The 18,052-nt window shown below is 40.5% G+C and overlaps 1 protein-coding gene across 2 annotated transcripts in view; it reads left to right on the forward strand.

The window, feature by feature from the left end:
- LOC122783622 (MAM domain-containing glycosylphosphatidylinositol anchor protein 2-like) overlaps positions 1–17,228 on the forward strand; it is a 152,948-nt gene extending 135,720 nt beyond the window's left edge. For both annotated transcript variants that reach the window (XM_044048367.1, XM_044048368.1), the window contains exons 14-18: positions 114–269; positions 2,602–2,763; positions 8,359–8,489; positions 9,057–9,153; positions 10,793–17,228. In XM_044048367.1, the coding sequence (XP_043904302.1) occupies positions 114–269; positions 2,602–2,763; positions 8,359–8,489; positions 9,057–9,153; positions 10,793–10,881 (635 nt within the window). In that variant the 3' untranslated portion in view covers positions 10,882–17,228. The remainder of the gene's footprint in view (positions 1–113; positions 270–2,601; positions 2,764–8,358; positions 8,490–9,056; positions 9,154–10,792) is intronic.
- The last annotated feature ends 824 nt before the right edge of the window (positions 17,229–18,052 follow it).

Below are 18,052 nucleotides of genomic sequence, written 5' to 3' on the forward strand. Positions count from 1 at the left end.
TTACAGAGGGTGTCACACTACTCACACGCTGCACTGTAGCGTGGCAGCATATAACTATTTTTCTTTGTAATAAAGTGAATGTAAGAGCCCGGTTCTGCTCTGTCGCTCACCAGGAGAGTTCCACTGCAGCTTTGAAGAGGAACCCATCTGCATGTTCACCCAGGACAAGAATGATGATTTTGATTGGACTCGGCACAGTGCAGCTACCCGTGACACCAAGTATACTCCCAACACGGGGCCTAGTGGTGATCGCAGTGGCTCCAAGCAGGGTAAGTATTCCTGAAAGTCTTATTGACCATTCATTAAACCTCTCTCCTGCTGATGATCAGTGAGTTTTCAGTCACAGTGGTCGTAATTATACATCGTTTCCAACAGCATCTCTCAACTGACTAGAATTTGCCTTCTACTTTACGCTATTTACTGCTAAGCAGTCCAGGTTTCATGTAATGTAATGGATGCAGCTCTCATTTTAAACCCATTTACTGTGTTTTCATAGCCGGGCCAATATGCAGACCTGTATGTGTTCTGCTCATTTCAATTTGATTTCTAAGTAGTCACAGCAGAGCAGACTGGGAAGCAGTCAGAGCAGGAAATATGATGTAGGAAAGAGCAACAGAAATATGTTGAAATACTGCAGTGTTTAGTTGCTTGTTGCTCTTTTTTTGTTGTTGTTTTTTTTTAAATGATGCCATCTTTATAATGGATTCATCTGCTCTGCCTGTAAATGCATAAACCTGACCCCACTTTAGATAGAAGCGGGTGATTGGCCTGAACACTTCCTGAACTGATGGAAATGTTTCTCAGTGAATAGCAGACCAATGGGTAAGCGTTAAAAAAAAGGAAGAAACTTTGTGATTGGTGTGGTTTCAAGGTCACTTTTGTAGATTTCAACCACCTTTTGACACATTAACATTAATACATGGCCTCTAACTAGAAAATAGAACCCTGTTATTTGTTATTTCAACCAAACACTTGTGTGGAGTGTGAACAGAAACCTTGAAACAAGTAATATCAGAGGCTCACTGAAGTTCAGCTGATGAATTCCTTCAATGAGTCCCTGGGTGATTGTTTGATTAACTGATTTGCTGTCATCCAAATCATTCCTTTATGCAGCTCTGTCCTTGTGACACCGTGTAGTTGAGCACATTGTTTTTTACAACAGTCGCCTCATAAGTCAGAGGAGCCAGAATTGATTTGGAAAATCATTTGTAATATTATTCTTCAGGAGAAAACAAAAACATAGTTTGGTGTAAGTGGAATTGATTGCAAACACTAAAAATACTGCACCTGCTCACTGGGATGGGAAAATTGGTTAAAAGCACTCATTTAGATGGATAGCATTCTGTTATTTCATACATAAACCATGCATAAACACTAAAACTCCCATAATGCACTGGCACAACTGTGTGGTTATCACGTTATTGCTAAATGATGTGACAATAGATGATGTCTATTTATTTGCAAACATGCCACTGAGATGGAAACATTGAAACCGTGTCCTTTGTCACAATCCATCAGAAATGTATCCGTGAACAATTATTTGCGAAAGGTTTTCAAGATAATGAATCAACAAGATAAATGTTTGCAGGATTAACTTTTCAGCATGTATTCACATAGAAATCCTCTGGAAGTTGTTGATGGAAGATGTTGTGGAATAGAAGTGTCTGTTATGTTGCTGTAGCAGCAGCAGCAGCAGCAGCAGCTGAGGCAGTAAATAATGTATTGGCTTTAATCACCTAATGGTTTCAAAATGTCCAGCATTTCATTACCGGCTCCATTCCTCTCTGCGGATAATTATCTGATATGAGATTCAACTGAGGGAGATATTCCATTTGAGTTTGGCTGGAGGGGCGTGGATCCACTCACCAGCTACCTTCAGTGTGCCTGTGGCAGCGTAGAGATTGGCTTCAGATTATGTGGCTCAGACACAATCAGAGGACTATTTGAGTCACCGCCATCCCTGCTGCTGTTCACAACTGTCACACCGAGGGAGTGAAAATGTTACACCATTGTTATTGCCCCTGGTTATTGCTATTAGTAAAAGGAGACCTGTCCTTCATATAAAAATCCCTGCTACTTGTCTGTGATATGGAATGTTACATTTCCATCCTGCTATCGCTGAGTATCTTTAAAGGCAGTTGAGCTTGACTAACCGAGGATGCCCCACTTTATCCCAGTGTTTACAGTGCTGGAAAGATGTTGGTGTATCAGAAAGCACAGTGAGCGAGGACTGTACACACGAGAGTGTGAAGACCGCATGACAAATGCATTTGCCACTCAGACAGTCAGTTTAAATTGTTCGCACACATGTTTTAATACATGTGCAACAGTAGTTATTACCTTTGACAAGCACCTATGAACCAAACTACAACATAAGAGCAGCATGTTGTAATTGGTCAGCCTTACACTTAAAATAATGCTATTATAACGGTAAATCTGGATTTAGGAACATTTCAGTTCATGTCAATAAATCCTCCATTATTTGTCAGAATCTGAATAATTTTAGTTTTAAAGATAATGAAGATGATTTTACCTTCTTCTAAATCTTGCTTGCTGCTACTTTGTATTAATGTGTCACTAACTGAGCTTCTATGTTTCCAGGTTTCTACATGTACATCGAGACATCGAGGCCGCGGAAGGACGGGGACCAGGCGCGGCTCGTCAGCCCGTTTTTTAACGTAGCGCCCAAAAACCCTTACGGTATCACCAACCCGCCTGCCTACTGCTTCGGCTTCTTCTACCACATGTATGGAAAACACATAGGTAAGTTGCAGGCTCTGTGTGCTACCTACGTCTTAAGCTTTGAAGTAATGTCTGTAAAAGCTTGTGACTATTTCTTTTCACGGGAATCTGCAAAGAACAAATAATTTCTCTCATTCTTTCAAGAATCTGTCAATGTTTCGTGCGTTTGCCCGCTCAACTGGTACAAGCATTTGAAGATGCTGCATTTCAATCTGTCCGGAACTAAATTTGCTATGCAGAAACACCACAACAGATTTTATTCAACAAAAAAGTCCATCAACAAGAACCAGTAGGACATCACTGTGTCTTTGAAATATAATCTCATAAATGAGATTCTTGAAATTGCTGTTCGCCACCTACAGTGCCTGTTTCCCAGTGGGATTTTCTTGCATTTGTGCGCGTGTGCGTGCATGCTCATGCTCATGCACGTGCGTGTGCGTGTAAGAAGACAGAAAACACAGCAGTGACACAGTGGAAAAGTAAAAGGAAAGCAGTAGCACCTTTCAGAAACATTTAGTCATTTCCAGACAGTTTATCTCTGTGGCGAAGGCAGTGGGGAGTTGTGTGCTTTCATGCAGAAATGCTGTTAAAGTCAGCTGTCAGATGTTTCATATCTCATTTTTGAAACAAACACCTACAAAGGTATGTAAACAAATTCTGGGCATTAGCTCTCACATTCCTCTCTGAATGTAGAACAAACTTGTTTGACCTATTTGAAGAAGGCAGAGTGAGTGAGGGAGCTGCTCTGCGGCTTACGTCTGACTCTTAAGTTTCCCTCACCAGAGACCTAATCAGTCGACCACAGACTCTCCTGGTCTGAGTGTGTACTGTTTGTGGCGCCTGTGTGTTTGTGAATTTGGAGGGAAACTCCACTGGGTGTGGTTGCCGGGCCGTCTGGGTACGAGAACACTTTGTCAGACAGCAACAGAAAACTACACTGCAGTTTCTTGTCGGGGAAAATAATTCATACTTCATTTAAAACTCAACACACCCTTTCATGTCGGCGTTCATGCTTCAGCTGCGCTCTGTCAGTCATTGTTGTCAAACCTGCTCCATTTTAGGTACATGGTTGTGACTGGACTGATAAGCTTCAAGAAGGATGGGAATTGGTCTAAATAGAAGAGGGCGAGAATAAACATGAGATTGCTCAGGCCTGGCTTCCAGCCTAATCGAGCAATTCATCTGCAGATGTTAATGGACCCAGTTTCATCCACTTGAACGCCTTAAACCACTGCACCTCCCACTTTATAGCTACTCATCAACTGTCTGGCACCACTGTGTCTTCAACTCATATTTTGGACTGATTATTACTTAACCCTCAGAACGCAGAGCATTCTGGCGGCTTTTATTCCATAACTATGTTTAAACGTAAAGTTTACTGTGTACAGATGCTATATGAATGTGCAATATAGAGTGTCTTATATCCTCAAAATGTTTAAAATCTGTTTGTGAATTTGTGAAATTGACTCGTTTTTCTTGTGACTTTTGCACAATTATCGCTACTTTACGTCACTACTAAAAATGCTATATACAATTAATCATAACTTTGACTCAACAACACATAAGAAGATGAAAACAAGATTTTTTAAAGCCTGAATATGTGACCTATAAACAGGATGTCCATGTAAGGAGTTGTGTATTATTCCCACAGCAAATTGCCAGATCGGTGCCAACACTTTTCTGAACGGTGTCAGGTGTGATGTGTCATGGTTAGGGCCTAAACTAATGACTAGTCATCGATTATTGAAAGCATTAATTGACAAATCGGGTATCGTTAACAACCTGTTAGAGTTCAAAATATATAGCCTAGAAATGCAACCCGACTGTTTGAAGTAATTACCAAGAATATTTTACTCGTTTCCTCTGTGTACAAATGAGCACAAAGAGGGAGGGATAATGAGTGAGCACGCAGAAGGGACAACTAGTTGTGCTTTTAATGCTCATTAAATGTGAACATTAAACTGCGTGAGAGTGAACTCACAGCAGTCTGGCAGCTCCACTCATCTCTCTTGACAAAATGTTTACAGTGAGCATTTGGCTGTATTTACCCAAGTATTCTAGCGAGACATGGATGGTATCAGCGTCGTCTCCACCCTCCACCTGCTTCATTCTGAACTTCTGCTGGACCTGCTGTTCTCGCTCCAGGCCTCTCAGTTTTCTCTCCTCTTTTTCCTCTCTGTTGTTCATTTTTGTTCCATTTATTTTTATTTATTTTGTCGTTCCACTATTTCTATTCTCTTGCTTACTTGATACTTATTTGCATTCATGATATAAATAGGTTAACAGAATGTTCCATTGAGTCACAGCTTGAGATAAACTGCTCAATAAGTGTTTTTTTGCAGTGTAAATAACTACTAAAGTGTACTCAGTGTAAATTAATTAATTTATTTATTTATTTATTTATGTTCACCTTCACTTCACCTCCTGGTTATTGACTGTAATACAAAATTGCAGTCGCTAATACAAACTGTCCACAAAGTAGAATACTGTTTCCGTAAAACAGAAATAATAAAATACATTTTTTTTAAAGCAGAGATTTTAACAAAAAAATTGTCCTTGTTTAAAAAAACAAAAAAGAAATACAGATAAAAATCCTAAAAAAAAAGGATATGGGGCTAAAATGAAGCCAGGCTACTTTTTCAGCCGTCCTCAGTGGAGAGTCCCGAGTGAACGTGTCCAGGTGGGAGGGAAGGACCCAAACATCTGGAGAGGAGTAGAAAATGAAAGGGTGGAGGTGTTGGAGGGCGACTCAGCAGGGAGATGAGAGCTCCTTCGGCTCCCTGCCGAGGTTGAGTAGGCCATGACATTTCCAATTTGCTCAAATTGATCGCCAGCCAGACCCTCTCCTCCCTGCCCTCCCCATCTGTGGTGAAGCCCATGCCCAGACTGTGGCATGTTATGATGAATGGGCTAAATGTCAAGGACTTGAAACTCAGCTCAGATCCTCTATAGCAAGGCGCCATTTAGTATTCTGCCTCTCCAACCATGAGAGAAATTTGCCCCCGAGCTTGGGAGTGTTGGTCTGTGATATTCCTTACGCAGCGAGTGAACGCCTTTGACAAACGGTCCAAAATAATGCACTATACTGTACGTGCATCATTTACTGTTTTGTCTTTTCTCAAAAAGAACTTTCTTTGCGGTGGTTGAAGGTGTTTTCTTGTTTAGAACCGATGTGCCTTGAAATGCTTGGAGTTTGATGCTCTGTGGGACTTTGCTGTTGAGGTTAGTCACAGTCAAGTCATGGCACGGCAGCGCTAAAGGCCAGAATCAGTCGATAAGGAGTCTCGCCTACACGCTGATGAAAACAGTGGCACAGGCTTAAAGCAGCTCCCCCATAGTCAGCCAGCAGGGGGATACCTGAGACAAGGTCACACTTAATTAGTGAAGCCCACATCAAAGTTTGCCTTTGGAGGCCGTGTCGCATTTGTTTATCGGATTAAGTCTGCAGCAAAGCACACCAACTAAGTCTGTTTTAAGTCTGAACCGAGATGCAATGAAGTCATCCTTTCATTAGCATGGAGGGCGGCGCTGCCTCAGTCCCATCCTTACCACATAATTGAAAATTTCCAAGAGCTTCTTCTTACTTTTTCACGTCTTCAGATCGTTTTAAACCTCAACTGTCCGCCACAGGTTTTTCTATAAAAAAAGGGGAACTCCAGATGAAAATATACACCTAATGCCTTTTGCTCTGGATGTGATGACACTGACACAACCACCTACATCGCGTTGAGTTCAAAGAAAACGCAAGACAGCCAGCTCAGCAAGAATCCTCCTACATCCTAAACACTTCACTGTTAGATGAAACCGCGGGTCATGTTCTGTACAAGAGCTCATCTCTCACAGGATATTGTGCTGTCATTGGTGAAAGTGAGTGCTGTGCTGATGAGAGAATATGAAAAGGGACACGCAGTGTAGCTTCTCTGCGTTTCCTTTTGAGATTTTTTTTGAAGAGCGCTGTACACTAATGAGGCACCTCGCTGAGTAAAAGATGCATCAAAAGCAAGGTTGCGGTAAAAGACGCTGCTGTTTTTGCTCATCAGTTGTGTCAGCACAAAGGTGCTGCTCCCCCATTCTTGTGAAATTCACTTGACTTCAGAGCCGTGGCCCCAGAGAGCTTCACTGTGGTGTGAATGCCAACTTGGTGTGGGTCTTTGGAAGCTTCTCCTTTTTGGCTCAGTGTTAAAACTGCTGTCTCACAACAACTCCCACACACACATGCACACATGCACACATGCACACATGCACACAGTCTGGCTGAATAGAAAAACTGGCACAATTGGTGAAATTGAAGAAGAGGATGATATGGTTGCTCTCGGTGTCATCATCTGACATCATCTGACAGTTTTTTATCAAAGTCCGGGGCCAGACATGAGGAGAGTTTTGAGTTTATGTCTCGTGTCTGTTTTGTCTTAGTAAGAGACATAAGAGTATTTCTGTGTTATTAAAGAGGTGAAACAGGGATTCAGCGAGAGTGGGTCTGTCATATTACATTTTCAAGTGAAGAGTTGGTTTCAACAGTGACAGCCTGTTGTTTTTTTGTTGTTTTTTTCCTTTTGCAGCAGATGAGATGAAAAGGGACGCTGGGATGTGCAGAAATTGTTTGATGCTAGTAATAATGTGACCCTAGTTTCCTTTGCTTTCACCAAACAGTCTCATCGGATAATGCCCACTGGTGATAATTAATTTGTATTATTTTAAAGCAGAAGTAGTCGACGTGTCAATTCATGTGACCCAAGCTGAACCTTTGTGTCGGCTCTGCTGCGAAAAACAAAAGAATACATAAATGTAAGATGCTGGAGACAGAGGTAAATGCTCTGACACATAAATTCACTCTGAAAATCCCCCCCCTGCCGTTTGCGGGTGACTCTGTGGTGTATTAAAAAATAAAAGTTATTCCAAAAGGAGAAGTGGGCTTGAAAAGCAATGCATTAAAATTCAAAATATGAATAGACAGACTGATGTGAGTCAGATTATTCAACAAAGAGCAATTCACGCACTGATATAAACCTCAGTCGGAGAAAATAACTACTAAAACAGTTTGAAGTGTGAAATTACATAATAATAAGGAACAAGAAGAGGAGAGAGAAGAAGAAGACACAACCCACAATTTTGCTAGTAATACTAATCAAACCAAATCAAAGGAAATGCATCATTGTCAACACATTACCTCACAAGTACCAGTTCTGTTATGCAGCATTACATGTTATTTGCAGGTAGAATAGGCTCAAAGTAGACCCTTCAAAGGTGTTAACTGACAGAAGTCATACTATAAATGGGCTAGATATAGAAAAATGTAGTGTTTCTGGGCAGAAACTATGTGTTTTCATCATTTCCACATACATGAGAATGCTGAACAATGTTGACGACAGATGTTACTTTGAGTACTGTTGACCTACTTTAGTTAAATAGAGGTGTATTGTTGTTGGGAGCGCCGTGGGGAGGAAAGAGGGCACCGCGTTAAGGTAATTACCACAAAAATAGTCCAGTATATATTATTATAATCAATGTTATTACCACCAGTGTTGTTCTTACTTTTTTTATTCTAATTAGCATTATTATCGTCATTGTAATCATCATTATTATAATGTTGCATGGCACGTGTCTTTCCTTCTACAGGAACTCTGAACGCCTTCCTAAAGCAAAAGGGCCAAACAGCCTCTGAGGGACCCGTGTGGTCACTAAGTGGTAACCAAGGTGACCGCTGGAAGCAGGCCAAAGTAAGCATTCACCCGACAGCGTCCTTTCAGGTGAGACCAAACAGAATGTAATTTCTCCCGTACGCATGCTGCAGCATTCCTGCCATTGCCCTTTATTTTCCTCTCTGTCTGTGTTTGTATAGTGAACTATTAGTTTCTTCAGGGGCTGCATGATGATGTACCTCACACGTCTCAATATTAAGAAATAAATGGGATCCATACACATTGTTTGCTATTGAGAAAGCAATATCACTCACGCTTTGCCATCAGGAAGCCTAATCTCTGTGAGTAGCAAATATAGAACCGCAATATTGTCCATCATTTTTACGGCTGCAGTAGTGGAAAGTAATTATATCTTCAGCTGCTCTTTTTCTTTTTCATTCAATTGCATCTAACTGTTCGACTCCCTAAGTCTTTTATTTTTAAATTTTATCACATTAAAAAACTAAAACAAACACTTGACACCTGCTGTTATATTTTTATATGGGGCAATTTAGCTTAATTGCACTCTGTGCTTACTTTTAGAGTGTGTCATAGGGAAGTGCTAATTTTCCTTCTTTTCAGGGAAAAAACCCCACATTTGTTTCTCTCTTTTTTTCTCTCTCTCTCTCTCTTCAGGTGGTACTGGAAGGTATCCGTGGACCAGGTATTGAAGGAGACATCGCCATCGATGACGTCACTCTTGAGGAGGGAGAATGTCGAGACCCACCGCCCAGTGAGTAGCGCCGCATGGCCGCGTCCTGTGTCGCTTCACTTTCCTTTGCTCGTCACCATTGAGATTTACAAGAGAGAATCTAATCTGCCAGTATATCATGCCAGCTACCATGTGATGGGGAGGCAGTTGTCATAGAAACAGTGTTGTAATCACATGAATGATAGGCGCGCAGGCTAGTGGAGCCGTGTAATTGCACTACAGGAACAAACACAAGGTAAACAAGAGGAGAAAACAGGACAGAAATACTGTTCCTTTTATTTACTTCGTATTATTTATTGGCGGAACATTATTTTTTAGATGCTTCACTGTCACATACTTTTAATGACCCGGGGTAATCTTTCTCCATTTCAGTAGTCTTTAGTGGCAAATATCTAGAGTCGGTGAGCTTGATATGCTTTTTTTATTTCTGCAAGATTATCATTCACTTTATTTTTCTTAAAGATTCATCATGATTCGAGGCGACAGCATTAATTAATTCCAAGTTATGGTGTGGGAGCCAAAGCTGAGGACGGAGCCCCGTTATAATTTATACAATTAAATTTTGGATTATGAATCTTACATGACTCTATGTGATATAAGAGGAGAATTTTAGAAATATCTCATTAGCTTTGATGTGACATGCAGTCAGAGTGAATATGTTATTCAAGAGGAATGGTTCACAGAGTCTGTCACAGGATCCAGTCATACAGGTTAGTTGAAATGAAGAATATTAATATAACATGTATGTTTGATGTTTGAATCCTGTATTCCATGTGTTTCTGTTTTTATGTGTTTATGTTCATTTAACTCTTGTTACATGTCAGACGTACACTGTTTATAACTCATTTTCCCATCCAGGTATTAGTGACGTTTAATCATTTATGTTTGAGCAGGTTGTCACCGTTTCACACCTTCACCACTATTGGCTGCAGCAAATATCGTTTCATGTAAATGTCACACAGTTCTGTGACAAGTCTCTCCATGGCTTCTTGTTTTTGAATATTATGGGATGATTCAAAATCCAGTGGAGCTCTGACATTCATTTAATGGTGGGGGTTTTAAAGGCATAAATTGGCATTTGGGGGGAAATGCTGATTATTCAACTTCTTGCTGAGAGTTTAATGTGAAGATCAGTATCACCTTCATATATATCTGAAATATGAAACTGGAGCCAGAAAACCGTTAGCTTAGCATAAATAGTGCAAACACCTAAAGCGTACTAATTCACACATGTTTTGTTTAATTTATTCAGAAATGAAAGTCAGATTTTTGTCTGGGACCACTTACAGCCATGACGTTCACTCACAACCAACAGTGAGCGGGATGTTTTTGAGCCAAGTCAAGAAATAGTCTGGCACTAAATACTCTGTAAACTGAAACCAAACCATATATCCAACTTACCAAGAATGTGAATTTGCATTTTGCATTTTCAAGTGCCTCTGCCAAAATAGTGGACTATTCATTTACATGCACCTGATTTGTTTATGTCCACTTGCTTGTTTTTGAAACTGGATGGACACAGACTATACAGATTATGTACAGACAAAACTTTTATTTTTCAAACCGATAAGCTACGTCTAGTTTTAAGATACAGTCTGTTTTTTTTTCTTTTTCCTCTAATTTCAGCTCTTATTGTTCTCTGTTTCTATTGACTGTGTAGATCTCATCTCCGGAGCTCCATCGACCTCCACCCATATATGGCTGCTATGCATCACCTTGGTGATGACCCTCCTAGAAGGTCAGAGGTGACCCCTCCTTCGTCATCTCAGAGGCCAATATTCAGACCCACCGTCTGTGAGCTATCCTCGGCATCCAGTCACCAAAGATTCATGCATCCTGAGAGCAGCAGGGGTTCTCTGATGGACCGCGGAGGGACCGAAATCAATAAGAGAGAAAAAAAAATTGTGATTAAAAAAAAAAAAAAGTGACATAAAAAGTAATAAAGAAGATGCGCTAATTTTTTAAAGAGACCTCTTTTACAGAAAACACTCCTCGGTGCAGGACTTGGGACATGTTCACGAGCACAAAGACAGGTGCGGGCAGTGGATAAACCTGGACTTTGGTGAAAAAGCGTCGACGGAGGACAGTTTGTAAAGCACAAGAACAATTTTATGAAGTTATGAAAATATTTCTGGAAGGTGGCCGTATATAGACACAGCTGACTTTTTCAAAAGGAAATAACATTTCCCTGCTTACAATTACATAGAGACAGACCTTTTCTCTGTGTTTCTTTATCTTCATTTTCTTGCACCAGATGCCAATCTCCGACATTGGTTTTTCACTGCAGCCCAGCCCCCACGTCACACCTTGGCATTTATAAATCTGCTTGGTGCTTTATTGTAGAAAAACATGGACTCTGGCAACTTTAAGTTCTGTCTGCTTTCTCCCCTGTAGCTGCCTATGTATCTCTTAACACTGTGCTCACGAGTCCAAGTGGCCAACCGCCAGTATGGTGGCAGAATAAAAGAAGAAGAAGAAGAAGAAGAATCAGCGTGGGAGAAGACACCTGGACTGCAGGGCAGAGAGAAGTTCAAGCTTATGAGTGGTGGAATGAGGGCAGAGAGGAAGAGTAGAGGAAGAGGAGGAGCAGGCAGAGAGTAGAGGAAGTTCAGACGAGTGAGGCCTGACTCTAATATTCAGTCAGCGGTCCACCTGTGGAACCGAAGCCACTTTACTTTCTGCCATGAAACAAAGTGCCTTCAGATTACAAACCGAATCGTGAGCCTGGGCGTTAATCGACACTGAACACATCTCTGTTCATGTTTCCTCTGATGGGCTATTTTCTACATGTTTCTTTCGCCCCACAAGTGCTGACGGGAGGACATGCGCGCGTTCAAGAGGGAGGATGGCGGCTGTGCAACACCTGGATTTTACTCCTGTTGGGACAGTTGCCTGTGTGTGTGTGTGTGTGTGTGTATGTGTGCGTGTGTGGTTGTGTGTGTGTGTGTGTGCGTGCATGCGCCTAAGTCTATGCCTACGTGTATTTCAAAGTGAAGGCAGCCGAACAGGCACTACTGGCAAGACCCAAGCACAGGTTTGGAAGAAAGAAAAAAAATCGATTATAGCGGCAGCAACAGTGAAAGTCTGGCTCTGGATCTTTTTTGCATAAGGACAGTTTAAGTTCATACGAGAGGATTAAGACGCTTTGTTGACTTAATACCCCACTTTCTTCCCGTAATTCTCCCTCTCTGCAGGTGAGCATTTTTTTAAACAAAGAAGAACAACTGCTGAATCAAACTGTGTACAGGGAGGAGAGTATAGGAACCCTTGGACCGCAGGCTCTTCATGAGGGTGATTTGCCTCGTCCCTGTGTGCCACCATTTCTATGGAACAATATCAGAATAAAAGATAATAATGACCATAATAATAGTCATGATATTTTATTACTCTAGTGAGAATGTTTCTCTGCTTTTACACAAACTGTGAAGATTGACTGTGGAAGATCTACCTGAGACCATAACCTTAACCAGCGGGGTTTTTAAAAATGTATTGTAAAAAAGAGAAAATAAGAAAATGAAAAATTCCGTTCATTGTTGGTTATGACAAATGTTTTTGAGGACTTGTGTCTTGTTTCCTAAGTTTTTCTGTTGAAGATGACTTAACTTCCTTTCTCTTCTTGTTGTCTCCCTTTGCATTGCTGAAGTATCAAAGCTGACGAAAGCATAAGACGTAAACCAATTTGGTAACTGTATAACTTGTAAATGTTAAAGAAGCTCTATTCAAAGGTTTATGATAAATGTTTTATGTTGGAGTACAGGAAGCACAACATACAGTTCAAGGTCTGAACATATAAAAATCCATTTTTTATATTTCTTTGCATGCATGTGACCCACTTCCACACACTCAGGCTCTGGAGTTAACGGCAGATCCATCTGTGTCTTGCAACACTAAGGCAACACTAAGACAACACTAAGGCAGACCTGGTCAGCTGTGGAGTGGACACCTTCATGAGGGCTGTCTGGCTTCACAGTGTAATGTAGCCTCTTCCAGTGGAAGCCTGAGTTCGCCTGGAGTGGGTCGCGTACATGTGTGAGCGTAAGCTGTGTACAATAGATGTGATGAGAAACTGATACATGTAAAAGAAGATAAATATGCCAAGCAAAACAGAGCAGAATGATGAACATTTCAGGGCATCCTTACGTACGGTACTATATCATTACGGCCTCTCTGATGTGATCGCAGGCGTTAACATGCTTTTCGTTTCCATAAGGCCCAGATCAACGTGAATGTAAAAAAGAGTTCTGGGGAGAGTAGATTCTTGTCTAAATAGATGTAATGTTTCTCCAACGCATCTGTTTTGTGCGTGCGTGCGTTTGCGTGTTTGTGTGTGGTTGATGAGAACTTGCAGACATTCACAGGCTGTTTTGGACACGTCGACAACAAGACGTTGGTCTGACTTTGACGTCGTTTCCATGTGAGTAAGCTCAAAACAAATATCCACCTATTTGCTATATCCTTTTGTGGTCCCTAAGTGCTCCATGTGATCTTCACTGTTTCTAAGTATGGATATGAGTTGATTAGGACATTTCTGTTTCTTTTACAAACCCCTGATCGATATATGATGTGAATAAAAGAAGTCAGCATATGATACCATTACAGATTACAGCTGGATGTACATGAAGTAACATATTGTTTTCATTGTTGTCAACGGTTAAATTGAATAATAACACATGTAGGGAAATTCACAAACTTGCCAAGGCTTAGAGTACAAACTTAACCCCTCCTTACTTATTAACACACGTCTGCATCTACAAGGGAAACGACTTGGCTCCGTCTGAATCATTTTCTTTTAAAGAATTAAGATAACTAGTTAACGCAATCATGAGTTACACGCCAAGAAATGGTTTGGCATGTAGCTCGTGTAAAAATGAAAATAATGAATCATTATTTCATGGACAGTAGAGGTGCAGGCAGGCTGACATAAGGAATATTATATTCATTGTATTTTTCTAAATGACAAGCTTTTTTTAATCAGGAGACCTCTTTTCAAACTGCTGATGGTGAAATCGTATCAGCACCTCTAAATCTACTGTATTAGTAGTTCACAAAAATATCCAACTATTGCTTTAAGAGGCACAGTGTGTGAAACTCACCTCTCCCAGACCTTTTCTATTAAACTATTAAAAAAAAACAAAAAAAACAGAGAGCTCATTCAAATCCTGATATAAATATAAAATATGAAAAGATCGTTCTGGGGTTCAGGGAAAGCAATTAAATTAAATTATGGCCCAATCAATATAATTTCACCTACTTTTAACGCACTAGACCGCCTAATTCTACAGTATACACATGTCTTTGTATGCCCTCGCAAATGTGACACACCTCATTTTTATTCAGTTTGACAGTGAGGCGATGAAAACCTGGGTACATTCATGCAAAATGTTGTTTACGTGAAGGGAGATTTCTGAGAAATGCAAGTAAAATCAGACAGCCACAGGAATTGCTTGTTTTTCATAGTAATTTCAGCTCCCCATGTATCCTTGATTTCTAATTCTGTTTACTTTGCATGTCTCATGTCAGCCTCTGGCCTCTTGTCTGTGTGCGTACGAGGGATGTGATGTGAGGCCGGTGAGTGGTTTACAACCCCAGCTCTGCTCTGTCGATCGATGCGTGTTATTTGAGAGTGTGCCGCGTTACAGAGTTTACTGACTGTATTATAATGAGCGAGGCTTCTCTTGTGGTGCAAGTAGCTTTGGGTTAGTTGCAGATGTAGCAGGAGCTTGTAGGAGAATCACACTTGAGTGTTAAAAGAAAGAAAGAAATCACATATTTTCTTAATGGCAACTTCCCGGATAACGTGACATTAGATTGTCCCTTAAAAAAAAAGGGATAAAATCGAGTAGTAAACACTGCACTGCTCAAACAGAGCACTGATGTCATCACCTACACAACTTACAATCATTGGATTAATCAACTGACTAATGACAACTAATCACACAGGTGTAGAATGCAGCCCGTGTAACCTGATACTTTCCCCTATTATTGATTTACGTAATCAGTCTGAGAATAAAACATTTTGTGTGTCTGGCAGGTGTCGCCGCTCCATCTCTGTAGTCATTTCAGAAGCTGTAAATGGCAATCCTGTTGTTTTTTTGGTCGCATTGAGTTTATTCCCCTGCACAGGGTAACAGCACATGAGGCAGAAAACATGTTAAAACACGTCTTTAATAGGATATAAACAGATGAAGCCACTAAAAAGAAAGAGCTGCAGCAGTAATGTTTACACTCCCCACAAAATACACGGCCTCGAAAAATAAGGTGTATGAGCCGGCAGTTGTATGTCTTTGTTATACATTGTAACGGTCACAGTATAACTTAGAAAATTGTCTTTTTCCCTTTGTAACATTGTGAAAACAAACAGCACAAGTCTATTTTACTGCATGGAAGAGGCAATAACCGTTTGATAGCTGAAAGGAGAAAAGCAGGATGTGTGCAGGGCGTGGAGAGAGAAAAAAAAATAATAGTGTTTTTCTTGTTTACTGAAGAAGTGGCATGTGTGACCTGCAGTCTTTGTGCTAGGTATGAGCCGGGCATATTGTTCTTAATTAAACTGAGAAGGAAATAACCTATTCTAACCTATTCGTGGACGGGGTAAAGTGCTGGAATACTAAGAAAACAAACAATGCTGTTTAATCTTGGATTTCTCTTCATTCTTTTGAATATTTCCTCTGTGTGTCTATGAATACGTTGATTATACAGTTGTGCATGAATGTACCCAGTGCTTACATTAATAGCATTAAAACTGAGGTGCCGGAGGATTAGGGGATGGGGTTTGTCAGAGTTTGTGCAGGCTGGAGACTCAACGTAATTGCTGTAACATGCAAGTTTGCTGAAACAATTTCCAAGGTTCTTTGTTAAATTTGATTAAAGCTATCCATGTGAGTAGAACCATGGCCACTTGGTATTTGAGAAAATGTAATTTAAAACAAACTATTGCCTTCATTCCAAAAAGTGCAAACCTTGTAATATTATCCAAGTTGAAATGATTTTAGCAAGAAAATCTAATTCCGTGCGGTCGTGCTGCAAAACTCTAACTGTAACGCAGTGAACGGCAGTTTTAATTTGAAAGACGTTCAGCTGTCATTTACATTTTTACCTGTTTAGTTTTCCCTAACCTTATATTTAACTGCCCATTACCTAGTGATTCAGGGGTCTGTAAAAGGAACATTACCAACATCTCTCATTCTCTGTTCCACCTAGAAGGGCTTTGTCACAGTGTACCATACATCACGCCCACAAAATAATCTATTCAGCTCCACGAGTGTGATGTGATTGCATTATTAGCATACACACCCAAGAAAGACCGAAGTGCCAAAAAGTGGGGAAAGCATTCAGACGACGTGACAGTCACAGGGAATTTGGCACTTTGACTTTAAATATCAAGGAATCAAACAGGAAACCTGCATTTTTAATATGATTTCGATTTATTTTCTCCACTAAATTTCCATGCAGTATTTTTTTTTTGTTCACTTCCACACAATGGCTAGGCAGTATAGTGAGTGACTTGTTGACAGGAGGCTGACTGCAGTCTCACTAAATAACTGGAAAAGCTAGACACTTTTCAGAGATCTCATTTTAGTCTGTCAGGGAAGAAGCAGTATGTCACCATTTGATTCCTTGGCTGCTCACTCTGACACGTTTACCAGAGGGAAAACTGCCACCTCTTGCTACCTTCTCTTTTGGAGTTAGAGTGAATTTTACTTCTTCTTGTCTGCCCTGTCTGTCCTCCTCCTGATTTGTAATCACACAGCAGACAGGAGCAACATGTGACTCCCCCCCCTTTTCCATTTTCCCTAATTACCAGTAATGCCGCTGACAAAACACAAAAACATGCAGCATTCTTTTAAATGCCCCCGTGGATGTGACGAGATTGGCTGTAATATCGAGGCTGTGGAGAAAGCAGTGTTTCAGTGATGTTATCTATCTTGTTCTGTGCTGCCACCGTGTAATGATGACCTGTCACTCTTCTCTGTTTTGTGCTCTATATTTATAAACCGTATGATCAGGCTTCTTTTTCACTGTATTTCTTTGAATTTGTCACCCATTTTTGTGCCATACCTGCAACTAATGAAAAAATAAAGCAAAGGAATATTTTATATGCTGAGTCAAGTGCATTGTCCACTGCACACGAAAAATCGAATATCACATCCCATTTTATGGTGCTGGAAACACAAATCCTCCTCTTGTTTCTGTGGCTTGCTTGCACTTGACACCTCGCTCCCCACAGTTTTGCGAAAAAGGAAATCCAACAAATTCCCGCAGTGACCACCAATTTCCCTCTCAAAGGGTTGGAAACAAAAGCTTTTGTGTTGTGCAAACTGTTCTTTTGACAGTACTCCCCAGTCTGTGGTTTCCTCTCAGGTTTAAGAGCATCAAAATTATTGTTGCTGGAAAATACGTCTGAGGGAAATACAGAGCAATGACAATGTGCACAGGGACTTGAAAGTCATTGAAAGGTTGTCCAGTATGGGCCTCTCAATTGTGACAGTTTTCTCGAGTAGGAGCTCTTGTACTCTGCAGGAACAGCTTGATATTGCTCTTTTTTTCTCGTTGATATGATGCACATAGAAGGAAAATTACCTTAAAAGTGATTTAACAATATTTTAAAATCAATAGCAACATGACAGAAATGTTGTTTCCAGTGTTCTCACAGTTTTCGACAGGTGACGGTAATATGTCTAGAAACACACTGACATACCAGCAAAGAAGACTGCAAGCTGGTGTGTGTGTGTGTGAGTGTGGAAACACAGCTGGTTTCAAATAAATATGTTCTAACTCTCAGCAAGAGGGCAACAGAGCATATCTTTCAATCTTACATCATTTCTCTAACTGCTGAGTTATAAAATTATAATGTGCAGTTACGATTTGCAACACACAGTGTTTATTTTATGTCAAGCTTTAGTTTTGTATTCACTGTGTG

The sequence above is a fragment of the Solea senegalensis genome, linkage group LG17 (genome assembly GCF_019176455.1).
Source record: "Solea senegalensis isolate Sse05_10M linkage group LG17, IFAPA_SoseM_1, whole genome shotgun sequence".
Classification (NCBI taxonomy): domain Eukaryota; kingdom Metazoa; phylum Chordata; class Actinopteri; order Pleuronectiformes; family Soleidae; genus Solea; species Solea senegalensis.